Below are 23619 nucleotides of genomic sequence, written 5' to 3'. Positions count from 1 at the left end.
AGGAACTGGACTTGGCTCACATCCCTGGCCCCCCTAGAGACACTTACCAGCTGGCTCAGTGTGTTTCCCATCAAGAGTGGGGTTGTGTCGCCCGAAGGATTTGGAAGGTAGAGCGCTCATTGCCTGTCAGAGGAGGTGTCTCTGAGGTGTGGCTCATCCCCCTCTTGTTTCTAGATTCCATATTCCTCCTCATCACCCGGCACCTACGTGGTAAGTGTGTGCAGGTTTGGGGCATTGCATGTCTAACCCCATGTGACTGTGTGTACAAGAGTACTTGGGGCGGGGGGGTGGGGGCCCTGTCTCTTTCCTTTCACAACATATTCTGAGCACAGATTCCAAACTGTGCTAGAACTTGCTGTCAGTATTCAGGTATCTGTACTTTCTGGTGGCCCAGAAGTCCCCAAACAAGACCCAGAGTTGGGACCCCCATTCGGGGGACTGACCAGTAGGCCAGTCAGCTTCCACTACAGGCCTCTGGTTTCACCGGTCCCCATGTGTGTGAGCATACACGCACACCCACAGCTACCTCTTGGTTTAAAGAAAGGAAAGGGGGAATCCAGTGCCCCCAAGCCTTAAAACACCTGGGCCCCGGGTGAGCACTGGCCGCTGATCTCCCCACGTGTGTCATCACCATGGGTTTTTTACCGTGGGTTTCTGATGTCCGTTTTTATCTCATCTCCAGGGACCCCCTGGTGGTGGCGGCCCCCCAGGAACACCCATCATGCCTAGTCCTGCAGGTAAGAATGCTGGGGGAGGGGTGCCGCTGAGGGAGTAGGGAGTCCTGGAGGGGCCTGGGTGCAGAGCCAGGGCTTGCAAGCCGCTCTTCCTGAGCAGTGCGCCCCCCACCCGGCATCTTGGCACCAGGGATTTAGTGGGCAGGAGGCCCCGGTGCCACCAACCTGCGATGTGGCCTCAGCCGGGTCACTCCTCATCTCCAGTGAAAGGACAGGGCAGAGCAAGGAGATCCGGGAACAAGGGGTCTCACTGCTTTCGGCTCCCGCTGATCAGAGAGAATCCTGTCCTGGTTGTCATTTCTCTAGATGACTGAAAAGGGGCTTTGGGGTTCTGGCATCCTGGGACCAGGACTGTACAGCGTGATGCCTCTTGAGTGTCTAGAGCTATTGGCTTCTGGTCCTCTGTATCAAAGATCCCTTTTCCCCTTTTCTTTAATCAGAAGAGGGCATGTGCTCATAACACACACACACACACACACACAGACACACACACACACACACCCCCCACCCCCCCCATCACAACTGTGTTTTTTCCCTGCTAAGAGTAGCATACCATCAACTAGAAGGAATTCAACATACTATCTTTACCCACCCCCAAAATAAAAAGTGAGAGGTAGTTGGATTTCTGCCCGAGAAATACGGTGCCTGCTCCTGATATAAACATGTTAGCTGATTTCCTAAGGAGACTTTTCTGGCTAATTGGGGACACGGAGGAGTCCCTCTCTCCCATCCCCTCAGCTCCCCGTAGCAGGGAAGCTGCTCAGTGGCAGGGGTGGATCTGGCGGCGACCGTGATATTCCCGCTCCTGCTCCCTCTTTCTGCTGCTGCATTTTTATGAGCTGCATGACCTACATTCAGACTGGGTCACATTAAACCACTCCATATGTTACTGCGTCTCCAGCCCCATCCCTGCCTCTCCGTCCTGCCCCATCAGCTTGGCAGGGTGGCCCCATCAGCTTGTGGTGTTTCTCTTTCCCAGTTTGATTAACACTGCCGGGCGGGGTTGCGGGGAGAGCACAGGTGGTGGTCTGGCCGCCCCTGCATTGCCAGGCAGTGTCTGGGGACCAGATTTGGTTTGTGATGGGGGAGACGGCTTTGCCATGTCCACATTGCTTTCCAGGCACCCTGAAGTCCTTCCTTTCAGGGTTGAGTGGTTTTCACAGTTGAATTTTCTGTGATTAAAAACTTTGTGAATCTTCATTAAATACAAATTAGCCAGAAAATGGTGGTACTTAGAGGAAATTTTAGGTGGTAAAATACAAAAGAATGAGTTCAAGTGCCATGAGTTTGTTTTAATTAAGAAGTGAATTAATCACCCCGACTTGCGGGTTTCCACTGTTCTACAGATTCAACAAATTCCAGTGACAACATCTACACAATGATTAACCCGGTGCCGCCTGGAGGCAGCCGGTCCAACGTAAGTCAGCTTCTAATAATTTACACATCAGGTACTGCGACAGATCCAACTGACTTCGTCGGCTGAGCGGAAAGCAAGCTTAGCTGATGGCAGCCATTTGTTACCAAAGATGGATAAAATAAACCATCAGAAAAGTGATTGACTCTTGGGCAGCTTGGTTCCCATTTCATAGCTGGCAGCGGGTGGGGGAGAAGTGGGTGGGCTGATTCCCACACCTCTGGTCAGAGTGGGGCGCCCAGCCTCACGGTGGGGACCCCTGCTGGCCCGAGCCGGCTGTTGACGGGGAAGAGCAGCAGGCTGCAGGTGGGCCTGGGCCGGTCCCTGCTCGGCTGACTGTGCACCTGGGCGATGTCTCAGGTCCGTATCCTTGGCTGTGGAGCTTCGGGGGGAGGCCCCCAGGGGCCTCCCTGCTGTGTGCCTCTGGGAGCCCTCAGACACCCCCATCTTGTAACCTCTCTGCCTCTCCTCGGGCCCTTCCCTCATCTAGAAGCCACTTCCTCCCTTCTTGGCCTCTCCAAGTCCCAACCCATAATGATGTTGTCGCTCAAATTCCACTTGTTCTGATTCCTGCTCACCTACTCCCTCGTGTTCCCGCGCCCATGTCAGGACTGGACTGTGCAGTGGCGGCCTGTCTCCCTCTCCCGGCTGGGAGCTCCCTAAGGACAGGGCTGGTCTGACCCACAGACAACCCTTCCTTGCCAGGCAGGGGAGGTGAGTCCCACTGGCCTTGCCCTCCGGGAGCTCAGGGTCTGGAAAGGAGGCTGTCACGTGACCAAATCAGTAGTTTGTGGACTGCAGAGCCAGAGGGCGGGCTTGTGGCCCCAAGGTTGGCTCGGGCCCTTAGGGATGCGCAGTTTGGTTTTGCCAGTTCGGTTCCTGATGTGCCTCCTGAATCACCCCATGTGTTAAACCCTGATTATGGGCTGCCCTGTGCTGGCCGCTGGGCGTGTTTCGTCCTCCAGCAGCCTCTGGGTGAGGGTCATTGGCCTGCCTCTGGGGGGTGCCGAGAGGGACCTTACCCGGGGTCCTGGGACTGAGAAGTGTGGGAACCTGGCTCCTCAGCTGCTGCCCCACCACCATCTCTCCGCCTCTCCCGGGCAGCCAGCGTCTCCCATAGCCCCTGTTTCTCCCTAGGGTGGCCAGCCATTTGGGTTTCAGCACTGAAAGCCCTGTGTCCTGGGAGATGACTTACCAGGACACAAAAATCCTGGGTTTTGGCAATGGATGCAGGTTGGGCAGAAAAGTGTGAGACCCATATGGGGGCCCCAAAGACAGGACTGAGCACACGAAAGTGGCATAGACTCCCCACTTCCCACGGTTGCCGTCACCATATTTTCCTGAGCACAGATGCCCGCAGTCGTGGTCTGTGGCTCTCAATGGTGGGTCATCCGTGTTGCATCGTTCCGAGGGGTACGGCTCAAGCGCGCTGCATCCGGGCCCTGGCGGAGTCCACCTTTGACTCTGCTTGCGGCTCAACTGTTTGTGTCAAGATAGTGCGGTTTTCATTTTTCACATTGTGAGTATCACGATCATGTTTTCTGAGAGCTCAGATAATGAAAATGAGAACGATGAGACCACCAGCACCAGCGTGACCCCGACACCTCCAAAAAAAAAAAAAGGGGGGCTGAATGAATTTTAATGACAGGTGTGAGGACACATACAACTGGGTCAGGGAGGCAAATAACCAAAACGGAACGTACCGGCAAGTGTACCGAAAAGATGAGAAGGGGCGTGGGTGGAGAAAGGGTGGGAGAGCGCATTGTAGACAGAACTGCACAGTCTGGGACGAGACAGGCACATCCTTCTAAATCAATCAAAAGTTTTGTGCGTCCTCCAAAGAGACACCAGTGCTCAGTGTGCAAAACAGCAGCTGCCACATTGGCCGGGGCATGAACACTATCGGCCCTTGAATGAACACCATCGCCATGTTGGTCCATGAACTGAGATGACTCCATGAACTGAGAAGGTTACATTTCCTGACTCAGAGGCTGCAACTAAGTCCTGTGGGTGAACAGAAGGGGGAATTTTGATGGCAAGTGTGTTGGTCCTTTACAGTGTGCAGCTGATTCTATTGCATCTTCAAGAAAATCAGGGAGCTTCCTTCATCATATCACATGGTTCATCACACCATGGCAACAAAACAGTCTCCCCAGCTTTTAGGTACTTTGACTTGAAAACTGGAGCTTCAAATCATAATCTTGATTTCTACAAAGAAGATGTTAATGAAACTGCAGAAAACAAATAAAAGATTGTTGTTCTCCTTGTCCAAATGCAAACCAGACTTTGCTCGTTTATCTGCATATTTGGCAGACAGTGCAGTTAATTTGGCAAGTTTCATTTAGTCTATAAACTTCTTACCTACTAAATGCCCCACACACCTTGTCCCCGACACTGCTGTCAAGGGGGGAGATTTGCTTACCTGTGATAATCCAGCTTTCAAAATGAAACGTTTTGGTCACTTTGTCAATTTGCTCAAAACGTGCAGAAGCACTTAGTGAGATTTTTGAGTTTATAGGAATGGAGAGAGCCTTGGACACACGCCCACAGATGGCTGTCATTGTTGCTGGCCACAGAGAAGATGTTAAAATGTCAGCCTGCTGTGATGCTCTTCTCTGATTTGGAAATATGACGAGATGAGAATGCAGAAAGGAATTACAGTAAAATAGAAACGTAGTTGCTGCTTCTCCAGAACTGTTTGATAATCTTTAAAGAGGCCATGAGGAGCCTAGATGAGGCTGAGTGGACGGCACTTGAGCTGTTCCGATTCGTGGGGGGTTGTGATAAAGCCTCATACAGCCAAAGTAATGGCTCACCTTTGGAAGTGAGGCTGCTTGAGGACTCAAAAGTGTCACCGGTAAGGGCAGCCAAGTTAGGACTTTCCCAATTTCTTTATTAAAACTGTAACTTATTTAGAATCCAACTTAGATCTCACAAGTTCAGATTACCTTTGTGCTTTAAAACCAGTTTCCCTAAGAAAGAGAGGTTTAATCGATAATGATATCCAGTGTGCTCGAAATGTTTAGAAATGATGGACATCGTAGGCAGGCATAGCCCATCTGATGAGCTTCTAGATGAAAAGGGCCTGACTGACAAGCAGCTGATCTTCCAAAACCCGCCTGTAGATACAAAGTGGTTGGACATCTTTGGAGAGCTGGAAGCGATTCCTACAGATCCAAAAACCTGTGCACGTAAGCAAAATCCTAAGCACTCTCTATGTGCAGACTTGTTTTTTTTGTTTTGTTTTTTTGGCTGCTTTGGGTCTTTGTTGCTGCGTACGGGCTTCCTCTAGTTGCAGCAAGCAAGGGCTACTCTTCGTTGTGGTGCGCGGGCTTCTCCTTGCGGTGGCTCCTCTTGTTGCGCAGCATGGGCTCTAGGCGCACAGGCTTCAGTAGTTGTGGCTTGCGGGCCCTAGAGCGCAGGCTCGGTAGTTGTGGCGCATGGGCTTAGTTGCTCCGCAGCATGTGGGATCTTCCCAGATGAGGGATTGAACCCGTGTCCAGGGAAGTCCGTGCAGACGTGTTTGTGGAGAGGATAGTCTGGTGTTACCACGTTGGACTGACACCAGGGCTTGATAAGAGCAGAGCGGCACGTCAGTGCATTTTCCATTTGACCCTGTATTCAGTTTTGCCACTACATAAAAGGAAAGAAGGATGCCCGAGAGCCTGCAGGCAATTCAGGGAAGTATTAGTGGAAAAGCAAGCGCCATTTGCCCTGTTGGACCCCTGAAAGCAAGACGGGTCCCCAGCAGCTCTAATGGACACCACCCCTGCCACAAAAAAAAAAAAATCGGCCAGGCTCTTGCTTTGGCCATGTCTTCTCACACTGGCATGGTCTGGTCCAGAAACGTGGCCTCAGGAGGTACCACCAGTGTTCCCATCAGTACACAGAGGATATAGGACTGAATGATCTTCATTGAATGGATTATCCAAGACATCTACCCAATGAGAGAAACTGCTAGCTTTTTGTACGTAAAACCTTTTTTAAAATCTTAAAAAAAAAAAAAAATAGGCAGAGCAAAAATATCCTATTGTGATACAGGACAGAAAAAAAGTCAGTTCTTAGAAACTAAATATAGGTAGTATCTGTTTAATCAGTCTTATTGTATTTAGGTTCTCTTTTGAAAAAATCTTACGTGTGTGTTCAATAAATACACGGTAATATAGCCTACAACATTTAAATATCCAGTAAAGAGTTAAAATAATTTACTGTGTCAGAAGACAGAAATATTATAAAAGTGTTGTGTTTTTTCCACACGTCATTTGTTTAACTAGTCCTCCTACTGTTTGCCCCTATTAACTAGTTCAGCTGTTCTTTAAGAGCATTTAAGTAACAGAAAAGTAAATACAGAATAAAGAAGTGGTGCTGGGACAACTGGATATCCATGTGCAGACGAATGAAGTTGGACTGCTTCCTTACAACATACACAAAAATTAACTCAGTGTAGACCCTAGGCCTAAATGTCAGAGCTAAAACTATCAAACACTTAGAAGAAAATGTAGGAGTAAATCGTTGTGACCTGGGTTAGCAAAGCCTTCTTAGCTACAACACCAGAAGCACAAGTGACAAAAGAAAAAAGTAGCTGCACTAGACTTCATTAAAATTTAAAACTCGTGCTTCAAAGGACACTGTCAAGAAGGTAAAAAGACAACCCACAGAAAATATTTGCAAGTCACATGTCTGGTAAGGGACTTGAATCCAGAATATGTAAAGAACTCTTAAAACTCAATAATAAAAAAAAACAAACCAACTTAGAAATGGCCCAAGGGGACTTCCCTGGTGGTCCAGTGGTTAAGAATCCAACTTGCAATGCAGGGGATGCCCATTTGATCCCTGGTTGGGGAACTAAGGTCCCACATGCCACAAGGCAACTAAGCCCACACACCACAACTACAGAGCCCGCATGCCGCGACTACAGAGCCCACGCGCTCTGGACCCTGCGCCCCACAACTAGAGAGAAACCCACGTGCCACAACTAGAGAAGAGCCTGCGTACCACAACTAGAAGCCCACACGCCACGACGGAAGATCCACATGCCGCAACTAAGACCCAACGCAGCCAAAAAATAAATTTAAAAGCAAATGGGCCAAGGATCTGAATAGACATTTCTCCAAAGGTGTGCGAATAGCCAATAAACACATGAAAAGATGCTCAGCGTCAGTTATTAGGGAAAAGCAAATGAAAACTACAGTGAGATACCACTTCACATCCACTAGAATGGCTAGAATCAGAAAGATAATGAGCAGTGTTGGCAAGGATGGGAAGAAATTGGAACCCTCACACGTAGCTGGTGGGAATGTGGAACATGAAGTGGTGCAGATGCTGTGGAAGAGTCTGGCAGTTCTTCGAAAGGTTAAACAGTTACCCTGTGACCCTGCAATTCCACTCATAGGTATCTACCCCAGAGAAATGAAAGCATGTCCACACAATAATTGTACACAGATGTTCACAGGAGCATTAGTCATGATAGCCAAAAAGTGGAAACAACCTAAATGCCCATTGACTGATGAATGAGTAATTAAATGTGGTATATACATACAGTGGAATGTTACTTGGCCGTAAGAAGGAATGAAGTACGTGACACGTGCTACAACATGGATGAACCTTGAAGACATTTTGCTAAGTGAAAGAAGCCAGCCACAAAGGTCACATATAATTCTGTTTGTATGAAGTGTCTAGAATAGCTAAATCTGTAGAGACAGAGAATAAATTTGGTTGAGTGGGCCTGGGGATTCAAGGGGGGGATGGGGAGTGACTGCTAATGGATGCAGGTGATGAAAACGTCCTAAAATTGATGGTGGTGGTGGTTGCACAACTCTAAATACACTAACAACCACTGAATTGCATATGTTAAATGGGTCAGTTGTATGGTATGTGAATTACATCTCAATAAAACTGTTAAAAAGAATAACAAAAATACACATAATATGTAATTTAAGATACCTGTTTTTTAAATATATATGTTACAGTAATAACGCATGTGCATAATTGTTTATTATCACATTTTGGGATTCTTTTGGTCTGGTATGACTGTGTCTGGGTTTGCCTCCTTAAAAAGTTGGTCACCCTCATCCTCCTATCACTTGGGTTCATAAGCATGAAATTGGTGGCCAGATGGCAAAATGTGCCCGAAAGCCTGTGAGTGGCCCTGGGAGGCCACTGGGGAGGCAAGGATCCTGCCCCCACGGGGTGTGTGAGTGGGCGGCGGGGTGAGGAAGCGGCTGGTGCCCCAGCCCCTCCCCTGCAGTCTCGTCACATCAGTTCCTGCTCCGGCCACTCCGTGCTGCCACTTGCTAGGAGGCCTCTTACTTCTGCTCAGGCAGGACCCCTGCTGAGAACAAGGCCATGGTCCATCTCTGCCTGTCCAGATTCTATCCCTCAATTATTTTGGCGCTCTGCCTCCTCCTCCATGCAGTCTGTTCTGATTTCTCTGCCCTTTCCCCAGTGCCTTTTTTTGAAGCTGCACCCGTGCTTTGTCTGCAGCTCTCTTTGGATCTCAGCATCCTGTGGGGAAGTTGGGTGTCCGTGGCTGTGCTCCTTCAGACTGAGGCCCAGGTGTGACTCAGCTCTGTGTCCTTACTGCCCGGCACAGGCCTCCATTCTGCCACTTCTGTCCCCTGTCCACCCTGGCATCCAGTCTGTATCCCTGGGCCTTGGCTCTCCAGAGTGGGCTCAGCCATCCCTTGGTGGCCATGTAATGTGACCTCTGGCCTTTGGTTGCTGCTTTGCTGAGATGGGGGGGGTTAGTTCCAGACAGACCTGAGGAGGCGGGTAGAGCGGATTACACGTCTGGTGTCTGGTTTGTCTGCACCGTCAGTTCTGCTCATTAGTGAGCTCCCCCACACAGTCCCAGCGAGAGAAGTCCTGCCACCCACGCCCCAGCTCCCCACACGTTTCTGAGGAAGAGCCTGGAGGAGGCTAGTGTGATGGTTCCAGGGCCAGGCTGCCCGCGGCCCAGCCCCAGCTCCTCCATCTCTCCTACCTGGGAGATCGTGGGCAAAGCGTGGTCCACTCTGTGCTTCAGTTTCCTCATCTGTAAAATGGGGAGGAAAAGCACTAATGTTTTTGTTTCCTGGCCTGGCAGTTGGTCACTCAGTCTGTGTGAGGTTCTCACTGGCGAGCCCTGCATGCTGCCCCAGGGATGGAAAGAGCCCGGGATGGGATCCAGCAGGCCTGGTTTGAGAGCTGTCTCTGGGTGGCCTTGGGCCAGTCCCTCTCTCTCTCCGGGTTTGTTTCCTCCCGTGGTGCATAGGAGTGAGCCCTTCTGCCTTGCCCAATTCCTAGGGCCGAGGGGAGGCACCGGCTCCGGCCTCCTGGTGTTAAATGCCTGAGTGTGTGAGAGTGACCCCGCCAGAATGGAAGCTCCCCGGGGATGCAGCTGGGCGTGGGAGCCCCGTGAGGGCTGCGGCCGAGCCGAGGGCCCACTCAGCTGCCACGCTCTGTGCTTCTCCCACAGTTCCCGATGGGTCCAGGCTCGGACGGCCCGATGGGGGGCATGGGTGGCATGGAGCCACACCACATGAACGGCTCGTTAGGTGAGTCAGCGCCCTGACCTCATCATGCTGCCCCCTGCCCGACCCTCCCGGGAAGCCTCCTCTGCCTTGGCTCCTGGCTCCACTAGGCCCTGTCCCCACAGGAAGATCCCAAGAGGAAGATGTTGCCTAAGTAGAAGATCCTCTTTGCAGAGATGTTTGGGCTTGGGTGGAAGGGTTTGGAGGCCCCTGCACAGAAGGGTGGGCAAGAAACTGAACTGGATTCTTTTTTCCTTTCAGGGTCAGGTGACATAGACGGACTTCCAAAAGTGAGTGTGTATTCCATGTCTCCTCCCTGACAGCACCACCCAGAAAGCCTTTCCCCCATCTGGGGGGCAGGTTGCTGGGGGCACGGGGGCTTACCTCCTCTGCTCTCTCTGCAGAATTCTCCTAACAACATAAGTGGCATTAGCAATCCTCCAGGCACCCCTCGAGACGATGGTGAGCTAGGAGGGAACTTCCTTCACTCCTTCCAGAACGACAATGTAAGTGTGCCTGCCACCACCCTCATTTCACCCCTGGGTCCTCACCGTATCCCCTGGGGCCTGTTGATTTAAGTTTCAGAGTGTCCTGGCCAAGACCTGCCTGCTGGGCCAGTGTCCTGGCAGCTGTGTCGTGGGCCTTTCACCTCGGTTATCTTTCCACACAAAGTGCAGAGCCCTCACCTCCCCCACCCCCACCCCCCCCCACCCCCCCCCACCCCCCGCTGCGTGGCGCTGACCCCTGCTACCTGAATCTGACCTTCCCGAAGCATCCACGTGGAGGCGCAGCGCCTCCAGCACTGAAGAAGCTGACGTGGCTGGCCGAGCCCTGGGCTCTGGCCCACTGGGTCTCTGTCCCAGTCTATTTCCTCCTGTCCTGGGGAGGGAGTCTCACGCAACCAGTGACTTCCCGGGGTCTCGGTGCAGAGGAGCTGGCCGTCTGCTTTTTCACACTGGGCCTCTATTTACAGTCTCATCTGAGGAAACGATGTCATGGTTAAGCAGCTTTTGAGAACCCCAGGCCGGCTCCCACCCCAGGGCACCCTGTCTGTGCTCCGGCTCGTCAGACCCTAGTTCTCTGCAGTCGGTGGCCCCGTGAGGGGAGGGCAGGGGCTGCTGCTGCTTTGCTTGGAAAGAAGGGGTGATTTGGAGAGGGAAAGGGGCCAGGGGAGAGGAGTCAGGGACACAGGCTGGTGCCGAGAGGTGGCTCCTAAGTCCCTACTGCTGGCCCCCTGCCCACCCAGTGCCATCATGGGTGTCTCAGCCCAGCCACCCCCAGACAGGCCCAGTCCAGCTCTGTGCAGTCAGACCTCCACAGGGCTCTCCCACACCCTGGCCCTCATGACCCTCCTTCTCTGCTTCTCCCCTTCCAGTATTCTCCAAGCATGACGATGAGTGTGTGATCCCCCCTCCTCTTCTCTGAGACGCTGAGAGAGCCGGCATTGCAGGCGGGAAGATGCCAGAAATTATGCAAGAAGAAGTGAGGTGTCATTACCCAGGAGCTGGGGGAGGGGCATCTCCTGCTCCCCCTCAACCCTCCCCCTCCCCTCCCCCAACCTTTCTCAATTTTAGTTTCATGCAATAAAAAGGCCGAACTTTTTATTCCATAAAACATGAAGGACAAAACTCAAAAATATATTTCAAGTCAATGACCAGAAAAATCCCACCCCTTGCCCTTTCCCAAAAGGACCTTTTATGTACATGACACATTTTTGTTGTTTTTTGTTTGGGGTTTTACCGTTGTTGGGATTTTTTTAATTTGTTTTCAGGGGGGTTTTTTGGGGGAAAAATTTTTAAAAATGGAAGCTTCTAGCAAGCCCCCCCGACCCCAATCAACCTCTTTGCTTTCTTCTTTAAAAAAAAAAAAAAAAAAGACAAAAAAAAAAGCGAAAAACGAAAAACAAAAAACAAAAACCCAAGCCCTGTTGTCTGTCTGTACCCAAGCCCTTCCACCAGGAAAGCTAGTCTAGGTGTGAGATCTCACCTGTCTTTGTAGCCATCTAAAAATAATAATAATAATTATAATAAACTGGGCAGTTTACAATCGGTGGTTTCTTTCAAACGGCCTTTTTGGGAAAGAAAAAAGGAGTCACCCTTTTCCACTTGGGGTTTTTGGTTTGTGCTGACGGGCAAGGGAAGGGCAGGAACCTGTCTTGTTTCTGCTTGGTCTCCTGGCGAGGTGGCAACAGCAGCTGCACAGCTTCAACCCCAGACCCCCTCCCCCGTTACGTGGCCGGAGGGGCCAGACCACCGACCGCTTTCAGGATCCCGCCCCAGCGGAGCCATGCTGCGACCCAGTGGCTTGCACTGTGTTCCCAGGACTGCTTCCTCTCTCTTCTGGACCTCTCCCCGCCCAGCGTCCCGCCCTCCAGCCCCCTCCTCAGCCCCCACCCCAGTCTTCCCAGTGAGAATCCTGCCAGCGGGGTGGTGGCCTGGAGCGGAGTGGGGGAGGCCGCCCCGACAGGATGGCTATGACCTGGGACATGGAAACTGTGACCTCCGCGTTCTCATCCCTCGAATCGTCCTCCTTGTGTGTGCAGGCAGTGGAGGGCTGGAGTTTGGGTTTTCTTTTTTTTCCCTCTTGATTCTTCTTTTTCAAAAATGGGATATTGACCAGAATTGCTCTGTGTGCGCTTGGAACTGGACAGAGAGACTTTGGAATAGCTGTGGGGGGCAGGGGGGACGCCAGCAACCAAACAGATGTGCTGTTTCCGGTCCTGTTTTTATTTTCAAAAACCGACAAATGCGACAGTGGAGCCTGTCCCCTCCCAGGAGGGGTGACTTGTGGCCTCCCTCACCTCACCACCCCCCATCGAAACCTCTGTGTCTTGCGCTGAAGACACCAGAATTCTTTGTACATTTACATCCCTCCTCCTCCTCCTCCTCCTCCTCCTCATCCTCCTCCCCCCCTGTAGCTGGTCTTTGTTTTCGTCCCTCCCTTTCTGATCCATGTATATCATATTATGTGAGATATCATCTGCCTGAAAAAAGACCTTGTGCGGATTATTGGGAACATTGTAGCTGTTTCTGTGTTTTTTCTTACCTTGTAGTCTGGTTCTGAATTAAGAGAGGAAAAAAAAGTAATTATGATACATTGTAGTTTGTGTACGATATATGTTGATAACGTTTTATTAAAGGGACATCTTTTTTCCGCAGCCCTTCCTGACATGTTTCGGGGGAACGTGGGTTGGAGTTCATTATACTGATTACAAAATGCCAGGCAACTGGTTGGGCAGAATTTTTGTTCCTGGTGCAGGGCAAGATTTTGGTTTGTGCTGTTTCAGGAGTCGACCTTCTTTTCCTGGGTATGTTAATCTTCTGTGGAGAGTTGGGGAAGATGGGTTGGGAGGACATTGTCTCACTTCAAATATTCGGGGACATTCTAAAAGGCAGTTGCGGTTTCTCATCTCGCAAACGCATTTTGGTTTGCCAGAGTATATTTTTCTGGATAAGGTTCCCGGTGTGCTGTTTTCAGTGGAGAGTCAGCATCGGCTAGGCTGGCCCCATGGGCTGCAGCCACGCCCTGCTTTCTCCCTTCAGGTGGAATTTGCTTCACAGGTCCTAGGGTGCCGGGCCACAGGGGCATTGAGTTTTATTTTTTCACCTCCAAGGCAACAGGGGGCCCTTGAAAGATTTGAAGAGTGGCACACTTTGACTTGAATTTTTGAAAACGGTGCAGGCTGCATCCTGGAAGATGGTTGGGTGGGGCTGGACAGATGCGGGGAGACCCGGTCCCAGCCGCCGTCTAGGCAAGAACTACTGCGAGCCCACCAAGTCAGCAGCTGTGGATGCTGATTTGAACAACATTTAGAAAGTAGAACTTTCTGCCTCCCTGGAGCCTCTGGGGCCAGGCCCGCAGCAGGAGGGGAGGGAAACACACGATGTCTGAGCAAAGTGTGGCTTTAGCCCGCCTTTACAAGGTCTGAAGGGACCAGTTTCAGATCCTGCAGGATCTGTGTGGCCCTGAGCAAGTTAGTTCATAACCTCTGTCCTCAGTTTCCTCATGTATAAAATGGGGATAACGATTTACCTATCATGTGGTGGTCGTGAGGATAAGCTGACATTTGTGAAGTGTTTAGAACAGTGCCTTTTAAGCAGTAAGAGCAGCAGTGTTAGCTGTTGGTGGTATTACTCTTTTGGGGAGCATCTAAATGGGTGTGATGATTAGCTGGGAGGGCCTAGAAAATTCCATTTGTCCTTCCGTCCTCATCGGGGAATAAGGCTTCCTAGGCTCTTCCTCAGCACAGACGCCTTTGAACTACTGGGAAAACATCACTGTTGGACACATGAGGAGACGCAGGCTGTTACTGACCTGCACTGACGTTCCTGAAGAGGTGTTTGTTCACCAGCACTGAGCATCTGCCACGTGCCAGCCCAGCGCTGAGCAAAGAAGGTGGAGATGACGGGCAAGCTTCCACTCCATACCCTCGCTGCCCTTGTGCTCCCCAGAGCAGGCCTCAGGCGCAGGTGGGAGCAGTGGCCTGGAGAAGGGAGCCCAGGTCACAGGGGTCCCTACAGAGAGGAAGGAAAGGGCCCCCAGCCTGTAATGAGAGCCTGCTGTGGGCCTCACTGCCCACCTCTGCTGGGGGCGGGGTTCGAACACCGGGCACCCTAGCACACCCCTCAGCCTGTGATTCCCCCCAGCACCCCCAGAGTTGCCTTTGCCACACTCATGGCCCTGATGAGGGCTGGTTTGGGGTCGGCCTTCTCAGCAAGAGGTCTTTGAGAGCACAGGCTCCTGTTACCCCCAGTGTTTTCACCACCCTGTCCTGTCCAGGCCTGACTGAGCAGGGCCGGGCCAAATCCAGGTTCTGCAGCCAGGATGAGGGTCTCGGAGTGAGAGGCAGAAGGTGGGTGTCATTCCTATGCTTTCACAGAGGAGGGCTTTAGCCCATCACTGAAACTTGGGCAGGAGTGGACAAGCCAGGCCAAAGGCCCCAGCTCAGCAGCTGCTTTCCTACTACTCATCACTACCCACAAGGGCCTAATTATAGTGACCAGCCAGCCTGGGGGTCGAAGTGAGGGCCCTGTCCTTCCTGGCTGGGCACCCCTCCCTGGATCCAGAAAAGGAGAGCCTTGAGGCAAACTAGCTGATGCCGGCGGGGCCTGCCCGGGGCAGGGGACAGGTGTGTGTGGAGGGGGCTTGGAAGGGGTGGGTCAGCAACTACCAAGGCACAGAGCCAGGGCAGGACTCCAGTTTGGGCTCAGCTGGGGCCATTCAGCCTGATGCCCTGGGTGACCCTGGGGAATCTCTGACTCCCAGCCTCTGCTGTCCCTTGAGGATTCCACAGACTCCAGGGGCCTGAGCCCAGAGTACATCCCAGGCTTCTGGGAGGGCTCTGCCCTGAACTGAGTGGAGCTGGAGCTCCCCTGGGCTCACTGGGTGGGAGCGCTGGAAACAGAAGACCAGACCAAGCGAGGGGGTGCTAAAAGAGGGTCCATCCTGCCCTGCGCTGGCACTCTCCTCTCCATTCCCAGGTGTCTATGGAGCCCCAGTCTTTGGCATCTGTTACCTGGACATTCAGCTACCACCTTGGTTTCCTGCCTCCATCTCAGCCCTTCCAATACCACAAAGACCGAACTCACTCACTCCTGAGCATCCTTAAACTCTTCCATCCATCCGTTCACATATTTATGGGGCACCTGTTAACATGCCAGGGACTGTCCTAACACTAGGGATACAGAGGGGAACAAACGGCTGTGGGAGGCTGGCGACGCCCGTCACTGAGGTGAGGGGGGCTGCGGGAAGAGCAGGTTGAGGTGACGCTCCACGAGATGCTTGTTCAACATCCAGGTGAAGAAGTCAAGCAGGCAGGTCTCGGCTAGAGACATACTTACTTAGGGAGTTGTTGGCCTTCAGATGCTCTTGAAAGCCATGAGACTGAGATCATCTGGAGAGTGAATGGAGAAGGGCCCAGGGACTGGGCCCTGGGAAACAGGAAGAACCAGCAAAGGAGGCAGTGAGGAGGCGAGTGAGGTGCCCGGACATCAAGGGAAGAAAGCTGCAGAGAGGAGAGTGCCGCACACGGCCTGGGATCCAGGGCACGCTCCTCGCCTCATTCAGGCCCTGCGGGCCTCTCCTGCTCGTTCTCAACCCTCAGCACTGCATGCTCCGGTGATGCAGAACTCCTCAGGGATCGCTGCCCACTGGGGCCTTTGTTCCTGCTCTTCCCTCTCGGCACGCCTGTCCTACTTGCCCTTTAGAATGCAGCTCACGTGGGCCGCCTTTCAGGAAGCCTTGTAGGCTGAGGTGAAGGCTTTCTTTGAGCCCCCACGACCCCTATGCTGTAAATGGTTCAACGTGTGCCTCCCCCATCAGACTGGGAGTTCCTCGAAGCCTGGGACCATGCCTGAGTGTTTGTCCCCAGAGTGAGTGACCCAGCACAAGGCCTGGCGCCCAGCAGGTGTTCAGGGAGTGTTCACGGAGTGAGTGGATGCTTGCTGAGTACAGTCACTCCTGCACTCCTCCCCACTGCATGCTGTCACCTGGGGGTAGGTGCTCAGGTGTGGGGAAAGAGGTGGCCTTTATGGCTTCAGCAGATCCAAAGGAGACTGACGACTCTGTCACTGCCCACCCGCCAGCTGGGAACTCCTGGAGGACCATGTCTCATTCTGTATCTCTGGCTCCCAGCACAAGGCCTGGCACACACTAGGGACTTATAAAAGGAGCTGAATTGCTGGATCCCCTAGAGGTCTGTAGTGGGGAACCTCAGGGCTCAGTCCCCAATTCTAGCCTATTCTTGGATTCCATCAGCCCAGCTGAGGATGAGGAGACAGATGTGTTTTGTGGGGTGGGTGACAGAAAGCTGGGCGGGGCTACGCTGCTCCTGACAGGCTAGACTCTTGCCCTGGGCAACAAGCCCGCACCCTGGATACGGGCTTTGGGTATGAGGAGACATAGCCAGGTCGTCTGGCATGGGATAGACTGAGGATCTCAGGTGGCAATAGCCAAAGCAGTGTCCAGAACAGGGGAGAGGCTGGCCTCACTCCACCCTGCCATCCTCAGCCCAGCTGAAGCATTGGGTCCCTGCTCTGTGATACAGCCTGGAGCAGGTGGCCGAGGTAAGCTGTGGATTGAGAAATGGCTTAGAGGCTCAGTGGGAGGCAGACACTGGGCTATTTGGCTTTGAGGCCTATTATTCCCAGCTTCAAATCTCCCCTGGCTCAGAAAGCAGATGGGGGTGTGAGGCCCCAGCAGTCAGAGCTGGGACCCCGGAACTGAAGCTAAAGGAAGACATTCCTCCTGAGGTGTGAGAACGCTTAGCAGCCACAGTGAAAAAGGCTGCTTCGAGAGGTAATAAGTTCCGCATCGCTGGAAGTGTGTGAGCCAGTGGGGAGGGGAAGAATAGGGGGCTACCTGTGTTGGACAAGGGGGCGTTGGTTCCCGGGGTCTCAGGTGGAGGGCAGAGGGAAAGACAAACAAACCCCTTCTCAGGAGCAGAACTGGGGTCAGAACCAGCTCACTCTGACTTCTAAGTCCCTCCCAGCTTTTCAGCTGTTCCATGACCTCTACGAGAGATCTCCACAGACTCTGCTGCTGTGTCTCGTATTCCTTCTGCCGAAGACCACACCAGGCCCGGTTCTGCGAGCTCTGCAGAGAAAGGCGGGCTGGCGGTTGCAGGCTGGGTGCGGGGTGGGGTTCTGGTGGCGGAGCCAGTGCTCCAGCAGGGCCTCCCCGCCTCCTCGCTACTCCACAAACACACCAACCCCACGTCCATCTCAGAGCTATCGCGTTTTCCCCAGCGCCTTCCCAGCCTGCCCCACACTTCGTTCAGTCTCTACTCAAACACTACCTTCTCACAGAGGCCTCACCCTGTGAGGTAAGGGCCGACACACCCCGTCCCCAGCTGCTGGTGGCTCGGTGTCCCTTCCTGGATGCTGCCCTGGGCCCCAGGGGACTGCCTCACCCAAGGTTTCACCTCCTCCCAGACGGTGGCCAGTGGCCAATGGCTGACGTGGGACCTCAAGGCCCCACACTTGGCCTCGATTCGGGATGGCTCTGAAGAGCCACCCGGCACCGAGCTCTCTAGAGGACCCGCGGGGGTCTCAGCTCCCCCTGCCCAGTCACGCCCTCCTCCCTTGCTCATGGGTCTCTGGGGAGTGCGCCCCAGTAAGCCTGCTGCCACAACTCTCCATCTCAGAGTCTGTGCCAGGGAACACTTGCCTTCGGATCCTCTGACATACCTTTCTTTCTGCACCATCTCCCCACGTTGGAATGTAAACTCCATGACAGTAGGGACCTTGTTTTGCTCAGTGCTCTCTACCTGGGGCCTTGCCTCATGCCTAACACATACTAGATGCTCACACACACCCGTGGAACGAACCAAGTGGCTGAGAGCTTATCATCCTGAGCTGAGGAGGGGACACTGGGATTCTCTGCAGGTTCCCAGACATCTCTGGGGAGAGGGTTCCTATAACAGGGTGGTCTTCCAGCAGCCAAGCAGGTAGGCCCCATGAGTCACAGTGATTTATGTATTCATGTTAAAGGGAAGACGGTATGAGACACCCAGGTCACATACACACTTTAAGGGACTTTGTCCCGCCACAAAAGAGGAAGCAGGGAGATGCTGTCTAAAGCCTGAGGTGACCCTGGCCTGCTCCTACCCCAGTCTCGGGCCTGCTGCTGAAGGACAGAGCCCAGCAAGTCACAGAGCCTCTGGCGAGCACCTGCCCTACGGTCCAGCCTGAGTCAGCCTTGGGAGAGGACAGAGACGGCCTAAAGGGCCCCCCGAAGTAATCCCACCTTTTCACGGAGCTTCTGAAAACCTCTAGACCCATCTACTTGAAACCTCCTGGTCAAATGCAGCCTGTTAATCCCAAAGTAGGGAAAACCTGAAAGGGAGGTGCTTTATTCCCACTCTGCAGATGAGGAAACTCAGGATCTGAGTGGAAGGTGGAATATAGGAGACTCTTGGAAATGGCGTTCCCCAGTCCACTGATGCCTGCCAGAAATGAACTGAGCTTTCTAATGGATCAACATGACACTTAAATACATGACCAAATGAGAGTACGTTCACATGTGCTCACAATGCCATTGTCAAAATTTTGGTTCCAAATGCCTGTTGCTTAAAAGTCCAAGTCCATACGGGGCGACTTTTATACTAACAGTGGGACATCCCCGTCCACCCTCCTCACACAGTCCTCCTCCTGCCTCCTTCTCCCAGACTCGCTCTGACCAGGTGAGTAGTCTGTTCTCAAGTCTAAGGCCAAATAGGGCCTGAAAATCATCCTGTATTTCCTCCCTCCCTGCGTTTAACGAGGAAGGTAAGAGGGTGGGGAGGATGCGGTAGGTGGGCGTTTGGGATGTGGGGAGGTAGGCACAGCTCTATGGAGGAAGCAGCTGTCATCACATATGAACTCCCCAGTTCTTCACTCTACGCCACGTGGGGTCTGAGCCTCAGTCTCCTCACCTGCATGGGGAGGACAGAAACGCCAGTCCTGCCTGCCTCACTTTGCAGACCGGCTGCAAGGGGCTTGAAGGGAGAGAGCAGTGGGTGCCAGGCTCCAGAGCTTAGCTGCAAGGTCCAAGTGGACAGACCAAGGCCAACCACTAGGGCTGTCCTCACTCCAGGGGCTGGGATGAGCACCCAGGTCTGCCGTGTAACACTGGCACCCTTCCAGGGCAGTCCTCAAGCTGCAAGGTCACCTGCTGATGGCCCACTTACTCGCAGCCTCTGACCCACACGCTCAAGACCCAGGCTGGCTTCGCCCTCTCACTCCCCACTCTCCCACCAGTAGCAAGGGGGCTTCCGCCCCCTCAGCCTGGCTTCAAGCCACCACCATCACTCATCCAAGAATGACCACAATGGCCTCCAGCTCTACTCGGTACAGTCACCCTGCCAACTCGCCCTCCACACGCCCACAGAGTGTTCTTTAAAAAAATCCCTTTGACTCAGCAATTCTGCTTAGGAATTTATCCAGTGGCTGCGCTGGCAGAAGTACTCTAAGATATGCGAACAAGGATGCTCGCTGCAGCATTATTTGTAATAGCTAACAACTAGAAATAACTCCAATGTCCATCGACAGGTATTAATGCAGCTGCTCAAAAAAACAACATAGCTCATATGTGCTGATGGGGCAAGATCCTGCGATCCCAAGGTATTAGGTGAAAAAAGGAAGGTGCAGAATGGTCTATAAATAGGATGACACTAAGCAATGTAAATATATGCATCCTTATTATACATATACATTTTAATGGCGCTACATGAGAAACTCTTAAGTTGTGGTTACCCTTAGGGAAAAGGACCAGGGTTGCCTTGGGTGGGGGGACAACTTTTATCTGGGGAAGCCTGAAGTGCCAGCATTCAAGGCCTTTGAGAGCTGGCCCCTCCAGCCTCACCCCCGACCTCCCTGCGCTCCCCATTTCCAACCACTCCCCAGTGCTCCAGGATCTTCTTCGTCTGCCTGCTTTTGCACACCCGCTGCATTCCCCAGTAACCCCTTCACACACACCACCACCAGCCCAATCTGTCCTTTTCCTGGTAAACCCTGCCCCGCCCAGCCTAAAAGGTACCTTGTAGAGTGGAAGGAGCACAACCTGGGAGTCAGGGACACGGGGCTGGAAACAGCACTGTTATGGATGGAGGTGACATGGGCTCCCGGACCCCTCTTCAGAGTGATCCTCCCACAGCAGAAAGTGTCCTGGCTGCCTGCTCTCAGTAAAGTCCCTCGGGAATTGCACTCAGCCCAACAAAGCCACCTCACCCGAGGTCTCTCCCACATTGGGAGCAGTGTTATCCAGTGACTGGTGACAAGTCACTGGTGTTTGTAGAAAGGCTCAGCACCTCGGCTCCATGAGGACAACTCTGTTCCAGGGGGCCCACGGAGCCGGGAACCAGCCAAGGCCTCAGGTGCAAACTCACTGAGCTCAGTCCCTCCTCCACCCGGTGCTGCTATCATCACTCCCCGCAGGTGCTGATCCTCAAGGCTCTCCCCAAGCTTTCACCTGCAAATCTCCATCTCAGGGTTTCCTACAGGAGCCGACCTACAACACCAGCTGCATGACCTTCAGCAATTCCTTACACTATCTGCACCTCCTCATCTACAGGGCCCAGAATGCCGCCCGGCACACAGTAGGAATTCAACACTTTTCTTGAATATGGAAACATCTACCTTGCAAGGGTTTTGTGAGGACTGAACAAGATGCTGTGTATAAGCTGCCTGGCCCAGAGCAGGACTTGATGCTATCTGAACAGAGGCCAGCTGAACCAGGGATGTACTCAGTCCATTAACCAAGGTACTAGTGAGAAATGTACAATGAATATTCTATTCAGATCTTCTGCAGTCATTGTGGAATGTGTCCACAATTTAAGTAATGCCATAGAACCCAGCGACCATCACAGAACACCTAATATGAAGCAAACAGTGTAGGTCATATTAGCCTCAAGTTTCAGATGAAGAAACTGCAACTCAGAGAGATGAAGATTCTTATTTAAAGTCACAAGATGGGTCACGGACAAAGCTGGGGTAGGTCAGGCTCCAGGGCCAGCACTTGTGCAGAGGCAGGCTCATGGCAAGGGCGAGCACGCAACTGTGGGTGCCCCTCCTGATGGCACCCCCACAACAAGCACAGGCTCCAGTGCACCAGAAGGGCTCTTTATTGTCAGCGAGACCACCAGCCAAAGGAGCACTGGGCTCCGAGCAGGCCCCAGGCACCACCCAGGCCCCAGGATCCTCAGGGGGAGAGGGGCACAGGGAGCTCCAGGCCTCAGAACGGTCCTTGGCTCACACAGCACCGTGCAAATACAGAGCTAAAAACTTCCTGAATGTCTCTGGCTGGAAACCAGTCGGCCCAACAGGTTCCTGGAAAGAACACAGCCCATTAGGATCCTGCTACTAGGTTTAATGGCAGCAATTAAAACAAAGGTCGGTTTCATGCAAATCCTAAGTGCCTGGATAATAACTGTTTCTTTCTCTCACGACCAAGGAGGAGCGCTGGGGAGCTGGTGCCAAGAGATGCCGGGGGCGCTGGGCTAGCGAGGAGGATATGAAGCATCCCAGCACCTTTCAGCCAAATCGTCTGTTGACACTGCCCTGATCCCTAATCCTGCTCACCTCAACCACCACAAACAAATGTTCTGTTGCCCCTTTTAATTCCCAGGGACAATAATCCCTCACTCCTTCCACATACATTTATCAGGCACCTTCTCTGTATCAGAGCTGTGCCCAGTGCTGGAAACCCAATAATGACTTGAATCTGGCTCCCACCCTCAAGGAGCTTCCAGCCAGGTTTGCAGTAGTGATAATACAAGGTGATGGGCCTCATAATAGAAGTAGGAAAAAGACGCTAAGAAAACAGGGGAGAAAATAACTAACTCATTGACTTCCATACATGGAAGAGAGCATGTATGAATGAGTCTTAAAGGGCAAGTACAACAGAATGGGCCAGAAAGAGAAAAGAAAGGAGACTTCAGAGAGGCCAGTATATGCACCGGTCCGGAGGCACGAATGAAGGTGGGAAGAGCTAGGGCGAGGCTGGAGCCCAGGGTCCGTGCTGGTGGAGGTGGGGTGGGTGCGGGAAGAGACAGGTAAGGAGGAGTCACGTGAGCACACCAGCACAGGCCTGGCACTGAGTCACTACTTTGGAAGGAAGAGGCTGAAAGAAGAGGACCTGAACACGTGACGGGGAGAGGGAGAGCACAACTAAGCACAGAGGGACACGGAGGAGGCTGGCGTGGCCGCAAGGGGAGGGACAGTGAATGGTGTCTGGAACCAAAGAGAAGGGACCAGACCAGTAGGCATTTCAAGGGTAAACGATACTGACAGACGCTGGAGAACTCATCATTCCACTAACATACAGATAATGTTCAAAGGCTCAACAACGACATTTAAACAAATCTACTCAGGCCCTGTGTGGGACATGGCTAGTCAGCCACAGATCCAGCAGTACCCCACCCTGTTCTCTCTCATCCCCCAATCCTGTTTTGTCTCTTCAGAGTGCTTATCACTGCCTGATATTATATTATGATTCTATTTAGATACTGCCACTGCCCACTACACAGAACACAGGCCTGGTCTCTGTCAGCTGAGCACTGGAGGTGCGGCAGTGAGTGACAATGCCATGGAGGAATGAAATGAACGCATCATTCATGGACTCAGCCTTTGAGGAGCTCAGTGCTCGTTTTAACAGAGGAGAAGAACACATAAACAGATAACTATAGGACAGCAGCATGACTGCGCTGTGATGGGGGGACCCAGGGGCTATGGGAACCCACCCAAGGTACTTAAGCAAGGCTGGGATTGGGATGGTGGGTCTTTATGCTAAACCTGGAATGACAAATAGAGGACAACCAGATGACAGAGAAATGGGGAAGGCTGGGTGGGGGAGAGGGAGGAGGGAGCAAGAAGGAAGCAGCCTCCTCTGTAAAAGGAACAGCACCTACTGGGATCCTGAGCTACTCAGGCAGCGGCGCATACCGGAGAGCTACAAGGAGCTGGGCGTGGTGGGCGCTGAGGAGCGCGGGAGGTGAGGTGAAGAGCGGGCTGGGGCCCAGGGTGGAAGGCGCTGGTTTAGGTAATGGGCAGGGCTGAAGTAGCCCTCCAGGCAGAGGTCCTGAGCGTGAAGACCCTAAAGCCGGGGCCCCACTCACAAGCATCCCGTCAACCCCAAGCCAGGCTCACTCTGGGGAGGGTGAGTCCTGGCCCTGAGCCCATCACCAGGCCAGAGGCGGCTGGACTTACCACAACTGCCTTCCTTCTGACCACCGGGAGACACCAAAAATGCGCATAGAGGAGCTGATCCGAGTCTAGCCAGACTAGATTCTTGACACCCTCATCAGAGGCCAGATCTGTGGTGTTCAGCTGTAGCACCAGGAACTGGAAGACACGTCCATCAGTGCCCACACTTTGCACGACTACTGGCTGCTCCAAAACCTTAGTGTCGTTCTGAGAGGAAAAGAGGACAAGTAAATCAAATCAGAAATGGTGGGCTGAAAGGAGCAGCACAAACCAGGCAATTT

The 23619-nt window shown here is 52.8% G+C and overlaps 2 protein-coding genes across 5 annotated transcripts in view; one reads left to right on the top strand and one right to left on the bottom strand.

Annotated features, from left to right (window-relative positions):
• SSBP3 (single stranded DNA binding protein 3) overlaps positions 1–12674 on the top strand; it is a 166632-nt gene extending 153958 nt beyond the window's left edge. For all 3 annotated transcript variants that reach the window (XM_068539955.1, XM_068539956.1, XM_068539957.1), the window contains 7 exons: positions 175–210; positions 683–737; positions 2081–2151; positions 9605–9683; positions 9921–9949; positions 10064–10165; positions 11035–12674. In XM_068539955.1, coding sequence (XP_068396056.1) covers positions 175–210; positions 683–737; positions 2081–2151; positions 9605–9683; positions 9921–9949; positions 10064–10165; positions 11035–11064 — 402 coding nt within the window. In that variant the 3' untranslated portion in view covers positions 11065–12674. The remainder of the gene's footprint in view (positions 1–174; positions 211–682; positions 738–2080; positions 2152–9604; positions 9684–9920; positions 9950–10063; positions 10166–11034) is intronic.
• A 168-nt stretch (positions 12675–12842) lies between these two features.
• Positions 12843–23619, bottom strand: part of MRPL37 (mitochondrial ribosomal protein L37) — a 29485-nt gene continuing 18708 nt past the window's right edge. The window contains exons 6-8 of one of the 2 annotated variants that reach the window (XM_068539954.1): positions 23342–23545; positions 21565–21569; positions 12843–13105 (exon numbers count right to left, since the gene is read on the bottom strand). In XM_068539954.1, the coding sequence (XP_068396055.1) occupies positions 12868–13105; positions 21565–21569; positions 23342–23545 (447 nt within the window). In that variant the 3' untranslated portion in view covers positions 12843–12867. Of the gene's footprint in view, positions 13106–21240; positions 21464–21564; positions 21570–23341; positions 23546–23619 lie in introns of those variants that run through there. The other variant, XM_068539953.1, reaches the window with a different exon arrangement.

The sequence above is a fragment of the Eschrichtius robustus genome, chromosome 3, assembly GCF_028021215.1.
Source record: "Eschrichtius robustus isolate mEscRob2 chromosome 3, mEscRob2.pri, whole genome shotgun sequence".
In the NCBI taxonomy this organism is placed as follows: domain Eukaryota; kingdom Metazoa; phylum Chordata; class Mammalia; order Artiodactyla; family Eschrichtiidae; genus Eschrichtius; species Eschrichtius robustus.
This window is presented reverse-complemented; position numbering and strand designations above follow the sequence as displayed.